General features: G+C 43.9%; 2 protein-coding genes across 10 annotated transcripts in view; one reads left to right on the top strand and one right to left on the bottom strand.

The window, feature by feature from the left end:
• LOC116841752 overlaps window positions 1-11,344 on the bottom strand; it is a 440,348-nt gene that overhangs the window by 181,644 nt on the left and 247,360 nt on the right. The window lies entirely within an intron of this gene.
• The window catches only part of LOC116841741 (protein turtle), a 228,434-nt gene that overhangs the window by 167,036 nt on the left and 50,054 nt on the right, over window positions 1-11,344 (top strand). For 8 of the 9 annotated variants that reach the window (XM_032810054.1, XM_032810053.1, XM_032810056.1 and 5 more), the window contains one exon: window positions 10,876-11,101. In XM_032810054.1, coding sequence (XP_032665945.1) covers window positions 10,876-11,101 — 226 coding nt within the window. Of the gene's footprint in view, window positions 1-10,869; window positions 11,102-11,344 lie in introns of all 9 variants that reach the window. The other variant, XM_032810055.1, reaches the window with a different exon arrangement.

Raw genomic sequence — 11,344 nt, 5'->3', positions numbered from 1 at the left:
TCTCTCTCTCTCTCTCTCTCTCTCTCTCTCTCTCTCTCTCTCTCTCTCTTTCTCATCCTTCCATCCGCCGTCCTTGGAGCCGCGCGTTTCTCCTTCTCGGCACCGCTTCTAAATAAACTCGTGAAAACAGCATCGACTTCCAACACGCCGTTCCGAAAGAGCCTCGAGTGCTCGATTCGCTTGTTCCCGAAGTATTAATGAGCCGCTCGCTCTCATTCGAGCGGGTTTCGAGATGGCTCCCGGGAGAGCCGAGGCGGCTCGCAGTTTTGCAAAATCGCGACACTGGTTACGCGACCCGGCCGGTTTTAACCCACAACTCCGGCTTGTTATGACATTGCTTGTATAAATCGACCTAATTGGATGTTGACACGGTGTATGTAAATTGGTCGCGAACGCAAATATTGATTGTTTGTCCTAATGAAGCAGCGACGTTCGTAGTGCACGCGCGCGCGCGCGCGCGCATTCGATAACAAAAATTGTACTACCGATAAACACGCACGGCTCCCGCAAAGTGGGAAAAGAGAAACGCTCTTGTGGTAAAACATGCAACTCAGATGGATTTTTGCGCGGACAGCGCGCGATTCCCCAGCCAACAGTTTAATACGTGTTCCTCGCAACGGCAACTGCGCGAAAGGATACAGCGGGCAATATCGAGATAAGAGCTTCGGAAAATTCCAACATAATTCGAGATCGAACTGCAGACACTATGTGGGAAAAACGAAACGTGTTTGTCTTAAGATCGCGCCAGACTTCGCCGGAGCGAAGTTTCAAGAACTTCTACGTAAACCAAAAGAGTTCGATTAAATATTGATACAAACATCCGGCAGAATATCGCACGGTTATGAACGTTGCCCTCCTTTCCTCGCTCTCTCTTTCTCAACAATTTACCGGGACAAGAGTATCGCTCTTTAAAAATGTTGACAAAAAAGATATTACTTCTATCTAACATGGCACTCATGATGTTTGATAAACTTTCGCCTTAGAGACATCGTACTCAAAAGTTTGATAAATTAGTTCTCTTGTGTGTATCAGTAACGTGCTGTGACGACATTAATATATATTCACAGGCAGACATCTTTCATTCTACTAATGCACAAGCGATATCCATCTCATGTAAGATACTCAAATTTTTATTCAAAGCTAGATCCCAGTTTTTCATTTTAAATTATATAATACATGTGACATTTTTAAATCTACAATCATAATTCAACTAAAAAAAATCTTTACCAAATTCTGTAATCAAAGCTGAAAATCTTATTTGATATGAGTTTTAAGTAATAAATTATTACTCAAAACCTTTATCAAGTAAGAGACTCAACGTTGAATTCAGATTCTGATCGGGATTCTAATAAGGACTGCAAAACACTTGGGTTTAACTTCGAGAATAAAAATCTAAGTAACTTTCATATGAGATATCTTTTTGGGGGAGAATTTCTCTTTTTAAGAGAAACGAGTTGGAATATTTTCCTTTTGTTTTTAGAAGAATCCTCTTGGAGAGCCATAACGTAAAAGGATTCTAAGGATAAGATTATATCTTTTAGGATGAGCTCAAGTAGAAACTAATAAGAATGGAGATCTTGTAAATACTTAATTACTCATGGTTACTCGTGAAATAAAAACGCAAAAAAATTGCATGTTTCTCCCGCATATTTTTCCATTTGCGTTAAACAACAAATGAAAGGCAAACGTTTTTATTTTCCGTCGGAAAATATCACCGCGTCGTGTGCTGCGTTTAGAAAGATATTTTATCGAACGGCTGGCGGAAAAAGAAAGAAAGAGAGAGAAAGAGAAAAAGAGAGAGAAAGAGGAGTACAGTAGAGAGAGGGGAAAAGAGAAACGAGTTGTGTGGAACAAGGCTACACCATTCGCGCCGCGCTGTTATCCCTCTATCTTTTCACTACCGTGTCTTTGCTAAACAAGTTCGTGAAAATGGTATTGACTTTTCAGAAGTTTCCCAGTAAAGCATTACTCGGCCGTTGCCTTTCCTCTCCGCCCACTCTTCGGCTCGTCGCTCTTCTCGACGGAATATTAATAAACTTCTTTGATAACAAAAAGCGCGCGGCCCGGAACACATTCCGTGCGTTAAAATCACGTTAAAACTTCGATCGCAGCTTTTAATGAATAACGTAATTACGAAAATCGTTCGAGCGCTATCATTACGACGGTATATTTGCGGTTTCGCGACCTCCTCCGATCTCTCGGCGAGACACGTAAAGGTTGGCGGGACGGAGGAATGAGTGGGTCGATGAACGAAATGGTTAATTTCGCGGTTAAAATCGAGAAACCGAGCGAAGCTTTTAACCTGGCGCGGCCGGAACGATCCGTGCCGCTGCAGCCGGCGCGTGTTGCGGAAGATTTGCGAGATCTGCAGAAACTTCCCTTGTAAATCGACTCCGCGGCATATCGTGTTTCTCCATGGAGTCCCTTCACCTCTGCGCTTACCCTCGCTTGCCTACCACTCCTGTGTGGGAGTTCGCGGAAATGATATCGATCTCTAATAACGTTTCCGACGAAACTTACTCGCTACTTAGCGGTGCCCTGAAATATTCATTAACCACCGCAAAAGACGTAGAATTCGCAATTCTATCATGACTTTAGTCGAGCTATTATTAGCCCGGCGGTGGCGGCCCGATAAAATAGGAATGATAAATTTGATTCTACGAAAAGAGCAGCAAATGGAATATTTCAGGCGCAAAATCAGCGGCCGCCGCTCATGAATTTTCATGCGCTATGGCTTAAGTCGGCGTGTCGATACGTCGCATAATAATTAGTGTCGCTGAAATTGCAATATAAGGATCGTAACTGCGCGATATGTGTGTATGCGTGTGTGTATGTGTGTGCACACGGCAGTTTGTAATATAACAACATCGCGTAATATTAATGACGCAATTGAATATAAATCTGCCTGGAGCTTATTATGATTCCCTCGTATCAGGCAGTGCGCGCAATATTCCTGCATAATAGACGGCATATTATCGGCGTAATCTAATATTGAAAATGTTAACACGCGACGCGCGCGCGCGCGTCTACCAACTTCGCTTCGCGGGAGAATAAATTAAAGTGCCGGGGCAATTTTTCAATCCCGGTGGGGAGAGAGAACGGGCGAGCTCTCGCGCGTCGGCGCCGAGAGCCCGTCGCTGCGCTATTTCGAGGAGCAACCCCTTCGTTAACATTTAACTCGTTCGGCTAGCCCCGGCTTCGGCTCGGTCTCTCCGGAGGATACAGCAGCCACCTTAAATATCAACCCTACCTGTCGGTTATAGCGCGCCTAGCCTTGCTCGATGTCGCTCGGGGGATGAATTATCAAAACTTCCGCAATAAGTTCCGCAGCCGAGCCTGCTACCACCGATGACTTAAGCGGCAGTATCGCGGCACGCATAAGGAACGAGAGTGGCTCTCTTTCTTTCTTTTCTCTTTCTCTCTCTCTCTCTCTCTTCCTCTTTTCTCTTCCTGACCCTTGGCGCGATCCTCGCTCGCTCATTCACCCACCCGCTCGTCGTGAAACCGTTTTATTTGTCCCCCCTATTATGCGCCATTACATCGCAACGTTACGCCTTGAATTATTGAGCTCAATCTCCGGAGGGACGACCGCGAACTGCTGAATCTTCGATTGCGATGCTTCGAAAAATAATAGCTTTCGTCAGCTCTAGTGATTTATTTCGCGGGAGTCGCCGCTGACTCGTCCTCCGGCAACAAAATATCGCGCTACGGAAATGCGCTTATTAACTTGAAAATGCCAACACTTGGACACTACTATCTAACATTACGTACTCTGAACATTCTTATTGTTTTGCTTTTTAAATACGAGTATTTAGACATAGTGTATATACAGACTCTGCAACTGCACAGTCTAACAAAAAGGAAGAAACTAACCCGTTTTACCGCTATCCTCAAATTAATAAATTAATAAAAGACGTATTAATTCCCCTTTTTAAAGTTGCAAAAAGCAACTGTCAATATTTAAACTTTCAATATAGAATATGTACATGTTTTCTGTATGTTAAAAGTTTAAATATTGGATGTATACATATGTGATATGTGATATGTATATATTTATTTTATGATATGTATATATTATCCTTGATACATACTGAGGGAGAAATATTTTGCAAATAAGAAAATAGTTAAAGAAGATTGGTGAGCGATCGTGCGCAATCATGCATTAATCTTGTTAAGTAATTAATTATTAAGTAAAATTCCATGTAGTAATTTGCAAAATAGTAGAGGACTTTTTTGTTTAGTTTGACTTAACGTACAAGCACACATGACGGCAGTTGTCGGCATCATAGTTTATTTATCGTATCGCGCATGACCATGCAGCAATCTTCTTTAATTAACAACTCGAAATTTTACGTAGTTTGCGAAATCGTAGAGAAACTTTGCGTTCAGTTCTACTTACACTACAGATGAGTTTTACTTGCACACATAACGGGTGTGTTATTAATTGCCGAGCACCTTGTACACGTATCCTATGTTTTGGAGGTTCAAGTATTCGTATTTAGAGATCAGAACAATAAGAGTTAGACACGCGTCTGGATATTGACGCTGCTATCTTACGAGAGATACTTTTCCATAAATATATTTCGAAAGAAAAAGTCAAGACTTTCGTTGTGCCACCGTCGGAGACGAACGTTCAGCGAAACGCCGACTCGTTGATCAAGGATGGCAGCAAATGTAGAGTAATAGAGTGTGCTTATGACGCGAGGAAAATAAGAACGAAGTTACAGCCGCATTTGTAGTTTATCGATACTTCGTTGGCCGCGTCTGCGGACGTTCCACGGAGATTGAATTATCGATACACGTCGCGCCCGGCAAGAGAGACGCGTCTTTTTCTCAATATATAAAGTGGCTTTATTGACAGATAAATATTATTAGCCAGTAAGTGTGTTTAATATTCGATATTTTATCGCGTGCAGGGCGCTTCTGTTCACTCGCTCTCTGGTAATCTTGATCGAAGCGATATCGTCTCTCGCGCGCGACCGGTAAAATCCATTCTGTAAAAGAACGTTGGCGCAAACAAATATCAATCGCGATCTCAAAAACGTCCGTTCCTTTGTATCGCGTCACAAAGAGGGCTTGCGTGAAATTCCGATTTATTACGGGGATGAAAAATACGATTTAGAACAGCAGAGAGCCAGAGAGCGAGAGACGGAATGCGGAGGCGAGGGCGGAAGAGAAGGAAAGAGAGAGAGACACGGCGCGCGCATTACCTTCCCTCATTATTCGGAAATTCCGGTGTGCGGCACGTACGCGGCCGACCGTGTTAAATTTCATCGGCGCATCCGCCCGGGGACGAGCGGGGCCGGGTGAATAAAACACGGGGATGAAAAATAAAGCGAAGGCGAGTGACCCACATGACTGTCGCGCGTACGTGTAAACGCGGCGCGCCGGCACTCATACGAAAGAGAACGACTTATTCACTGAAAAGCCTCGCCTAACGGCAGCAGCCGGCAGCGTGTGCAGCCCGTCGGATAAATCCTCCTTTTTTTCTCTTTCTTTCTTTCTTTCTACCCCTGCCTGCGCGCCTGTCTACTTCTATTCGCCGTCCTGTGCCTCTCGCGCTATCGTCGTCGCGCAATCCTGCCCGTGTTAAGAAAGAGCCGAGAAAATACGAGGTCCCGCACCCCGCCAGAGAGTACCATTCAGTACCGTAATTTATTCCAGTTTCATGGATCCCCTTTTGCGCACAACCCCCTGACCGCCCCGCCGCCACGTCCCGTCGCCTTTCACTTGTGCCGTTCTTTATCAGGAACTGCTCTGCACCCGTTAATCCGAGAGTTTCCTACTCTTTCTTTCGCTATTTCCGTCCCTCTTCTCGTGCACTTTCCGCACCTAACCCCTCCTCGCCCTATTCCCTGCGTCGTAAGCGCTCCCGTGCGCGCACGCTTTCCTAATTTATCTTGTCAACCTTTCGTTTCATCCATTACGGATTTCTTTCGCGAATACTTGTTGCGTGATTGATATTATGAATTCCGCGTTATGCTCGGCAATGCACTAAAAGGATTCTCCAAAGGAGTGTACCGCCGGTACAGAGGGATGCTCCAGCGTGAAATAATTTCTGTTGGTGGAGAGCGTCGCCGCGAAGAGATCGCCGCAGGTGCAGGCAGAATAAGAGACAAAAAGGAAAAGGAGAAAAAAGCGAGAGAACAAGCAGAAAACAGGGAGAAGGAAAATAAAATCTCACGGTCTTTTCTCCAGCCACTTAGAGTGCGCAAGCCGATTCTGGCGATACGGCCGATACGGTAGGCGCGTGCGATAACTCTCGGCTTCGCAATATCGAACGGGCTCTACGTGCCACCCAGAGAGAGTAATATTGAAATCACGGAGTTGTGCACGTCGTCGTCATCGCCGTCGGGGTCGACGTGGTCGCCGCCGCCGCCGCCTCCACCGTCGCCACCGCCGCCGCCGCCACAAGTAGGCCAGCTCGAAATAGAAACCGTCAACTGGGGCAGTCAATGCCCAACATGTAAAACACATTCATCGCGACACATTCGCGACTTTTCCGTAACGACGTTTGCATCCACGGCCTCTCCTCGTTCTCCCCCTTTCCTTTCTGCTCTCCTTTTTCACCACTTCGCGAGTTGATACGAAAGAACCGTCGTCGACCTGACAAGCCCCACACGTTGCCTCCACGCGCCAAACACGCCGATCTCCGTTCCTAAAATGATTTTTCGCCGCACCGGGAGAACGTCCCCTCCTCCCCTTGTCGCTCATTGCGGGATTTAAGATAACGGTTCTAATTATGGGTTATTTAAGGTTCGAGTAACTTTCAATCGTTTATGTAAATCCGTCGATCGGACATTCAAACGAACTGACACCAATGTACGCAACTAATATCGTAGTTGTGATATAAAATTATTAGATTTTAAATTTTGTTTATTCTTAATCATAAAGAAATATTTAGAAACATTCCTGCGTAAAAGTCCCATTATCGTCAGCAAATATTACGCGTCCGTGTGTAATGTTATACGGAGGGTTATACGGAGTACCCAATTCTATATTAACAATATCCATATTCATTCATTGTTTTAATCTGTATAGAATAATAACATACGTAGTACAATCTATTAACAATCTATTAACAGTCTCACGAAATCTAATGAGTTGCTAACGCAAATGATATCCTAGATTTTCTTTTTTTCAATATTAAGAATGTTCAAAATCAATTAAGTAGGAATTTCATTCCATCTTTAACATGTTAAAAAATCTTGCTTGCTTCATTTCTTAACTTGTTAGAAAATACTAGAAATAATCGATTTTGCCAACTTATCCCGGTAGCTAGCCCCGATAACTAGAGCCGTTTTTCTCTATTCTTTTAATTAATACAGTAAGTTTGACCCAAAACTGGAACTCGATCCATAATTGGAACTGATACCTTATGCGGTATGGGATAGGACTTTGGGTGCCATTGCCCGGCCTCGCGCTTCCCGTTACTTTTACTATGCAAATCGCTTTACGTTATCGTAGAACTCCTCTCGGATGGGAATATAATATCCGATATGACGACCAGATCGACAATGACCGACGTCTAATCAATTCGCACTGCGTTTTACCGGAAAATTCCGCTTAGAGATCAACATTATCTTATCATTTTCTCTCTCTCTCTTTCTATATATATATATATATATATATATATATATATATATATATATACATATATATATAATTGTCTTTTTTCTCCCTCAGAAATTTGATTTGAAACATTTTTGTCCACTAAGGAAGAGTTTTCGAGTTATTCGACTGGCCTGTTTAAAATAAGGTGCCCCGTATGCCTATCTTTCTCTTGGAAGGGATGGGGATATCGGCTTTGAGCGAGTTTCGCGACGAGCAATGATGTGCAGTTAACGCACCTCGAATCATTCGATAATGAACATCGCTGATGCGCCGCATTCTTGTTGTTAAACAACGCACGGAGAGCGTAATGGAAACGGAATGCGAAATGAAGTTCACGCGGCGCGCCGGCTCGTGCGATTGAAGAACTAATTATATTCGTGCCGCTGCCCTTCCGCGTTTTCATACCGTGGCCGTGTGCGCATATAGACGGCTTTATCGCCCGGATCTTCCGCGCGTCGTTGTAGGGGTTAAATGTCTTGAAGCGAATGCATTAATACGGGCGATAACGCAGCGGATTTTAATGCAGGCGTTTACACGGACCGTTTTAGCTTGGCGGACTCGCTCGCAATATACGTGCTTACCGGCAATTTAGCATCCGGCTTAACAGGACGTAATTTTCCGCAATGGCGGCGTAATGAGGCGTATATAAAACGACACTAGCCTTGTACGCTCGCGTTCTACCGTTCGTATTCTTTCTTTATGACACAGACGGCTAAAAATAAATAATACAACTCTCGCGGTCCCCTCGAAACCTAAATCTTTATATCCGTCGATACGATGCTCCGCGCGAAAATCTCTCTGCACGGAAAAAATAATTGAAAATAGTTAGAAAGCAAAAAAAAGAACAGACAAGTGAGAATCGGCGCTGATGATGGAGTGAGATATTTAACACATACACAAGAACGATTAATTCAATTATTAATTACAATTAATTATGTATTAATGCAATGTGAATTAATATTCATCATTATTATGTATGTATGAAATATTTCACTTTATCAACGACGACGGCTGTATCACTTGCTGTATCTTTGTTCTTCAAGATTTTATATCTTGAGTGCCTAACTATTTTGTATAATGCCATGTCTGTTACAACTACATTCTCTATGATTAGGAAAGAAATGTATGTGAATTCAAAAGTTAAATAGATATTACATTAACAGTTGCTGTTATATGCCCACAGATCTCACGTATCTTATCATACGTAATATTCAATTAATATATCCTCATATTTACTCAATTGAAAGAATATTACGATTTCTCTCTTTTCTATTGCGGCCTGCAAAACGAATGTGTCAATTGTGGTTAACAGATTTTAGTTGCGCCACACACAACACTGAAAGTTTCGCTGAAACACGCGTGGATACTTTTCGAGCATTATGATTTCTACATTCTTTTTATGTGTATGGGCGAAAAAATAAAAATTAATATTTCGTTGCGACGACCATACTTAATCAAACGATGTCTCTAATGTTTTCCCCCGTGCAAGATTGCACTCAACACAGGAGCCATTTGAAATAACTGCGCATTAATAACATTAAACGTGCCATCGTAAAAGAACGATCTCTGATTGTGGAGAATGGTACTTTCGACATTATTAACCGACTTTTCTCTCGGTTTTGCATGCTGGCCTGGCAATTTCTTTGCGAAGCCTTATGCTGGAACAGTTACGCTTTGTATCCGCATGTGTCGATTTCTTAATGCGCTCGTGTAACACATAGAAACGCTTGCACACCCCTCTTCTTTCTATCCTTTCGAAGTGACTGAGATGATCTCAGTTAACGCGCATTTAACTCTCGATGTCCCATGTCCAGTTGATACGACTCGCAGCGCACGTGTAACATGCATACGCGAAACATTAACTTTCAACGAATTTCAGAGGCTAGTATATTCTCCTTCTATCTCTTTCTCTCCCTCTCTTTCTTTCTAAAAGGCGCACAATATATATATATATATATATATATATATATATATATATATATATATATAATCTATCTTAATTAACGTCATTCACGCCTCCTAATCTCTTCTGAAAGTTAGAAGCACAGATTGCACTACCTGCCCTATCTCTCTTATCGCACATCGAGAGTGCGCTTGCTCGCGGAGCAATCTACCGTACAATTGTTCTCGCACACTTCCGCACCTTCTCTTCCTCCGGATACTCGTCGGAAGCACCTGCAGACTCGCGTACCACGTCGCGTCGCGTTAATATACCCTACAAGATCCTCCCGTGCATCTTTCCGAGGTTAAGCTTCGACACTTCGAGCCGTTTTACCGTCATTCTTCCACACCCGTCTCCCGTACCCGCGCTCAGCATACAAACCACCGCCAATCTCCCAATACTCTGTTATTACCCATTGCCGACCGCGCAGTATAATGCATCCGGCATGCATCGAACGTACACGTAGCATCTCCCACCTATACAACGTCGTTCACACGTACGAACACGTTCAGAGATATTTTCTTCCTTCCTTCTTTTCTTTTCTTTCTTTTTAACGCACGAGACAGCGTACTTTTTTTCCTCATAGCGATGTAATGGGCGCGAAAATGCAAGAACGCCCGCGGGGAGCCTCACGGGGAACCGCGGACGTTCTCTCGTGGCCCTAGTGGAGACGTCACGGTCGACTCTTGGTCTCGTCACGCCTTGCCTTCCTCGCGCGAAAACAAACGACCTACGGGCGTGCGCGAGAGGATAACGCCCGTAGGTCGTTCTGTTCCTCCGACACGCTGCATCCCTTGTCTCATCATTTATCATCTCATGATTCACGACCGGTGCGAGTGGATAACGAGATTTGATCGCGCGTACAAGGAGCCCGCTGAATAATGAACTACGTCTCGAGCTCTGGCCCGTTAAGCGGGATTAAAACTTCATTTCGTTCATCTTGCAAAAATAACGAGATCGTCGGGGAGAGCTCTTTTCCAACGCGCGCCACACACACACAGAAGATAAAAGTTTTATATTATTATCTTCTATATAATGTGTATCTCCCCCACGTATTTCTTCACGCGCTCTGACGAATACAGCCGGCCACCTCGAACGTCTTCAAAAATCTAATAAAATGGAAAATCTAACAGAGTTACCGGCTTCTTCCCTTTCCCCTCTCTAACGATGGCAAAATCGCCGTGATAAAATTTCCTCGTATGTCACCGGGAAATTCGCGTGCACGGATAAAATGTGGGGAATGAACGCTCGCACCGGTGCATACGTGTCCATTGCGATCTCTCGTTTATGTTGCGTGTTGGTGTTGGTGCAAGGGGCAGGAGATACCGATATACATATGGTACGAGTCGTATCCGACCCACAGTGGCGAAGGATATGAAGGTCGTGTCTCGAGGGTGAGCCCGAATTCACCGTACGGCGGGGCCAGCCTCAATCTGACCAACATCCGCGAGAGCGATCAAGGATGGTACAACTGCAAGGTCGTCTTCCTCAACAGGTCGCCCAACAATCACAAGAACGGTACCTGGTTTCACCTAGACGTCCACGGTAAGTAGTCTCAGAACTTCACGTATTTTCTGTCGAAGCGCACGCAAATGCGATTTGCGACTTTAAGACGCGACTTGTTTTATTATTAGATGCTACGCGCTCGGGTTTCTAAGTGATAAACACGCCGTGGAATTTTTGTCGCAAAGCAGAATGCTTGATATTTATGTAAAATATCGCCTGTTAGTGATGAAAGTTATGATGTTTTTTTTTATTGCGAGCTTAATCGAAACTCTCGTGCTGTTT

Source organism: Odontomachus brunneus, unplaced genomic scaffold (genome assembly GCF_010583005.1).
Source record: "Odontomachus brunneus isolate Ranch 3 - 2012 unplaced genomic scaffold, Obru_v1 Obru_scaffold_018, whole genome shotgun sequence".
Taxonomy (NCBI): Eukaryota; Metazoa; Arthropoda; class Insecta; order Hymenoptera; family Formicidae; genus Odontomachus; species Odontomachus brunneus.
This window is presented reverse-complemented; position numbering and strand designations above follow the sequence as displayed.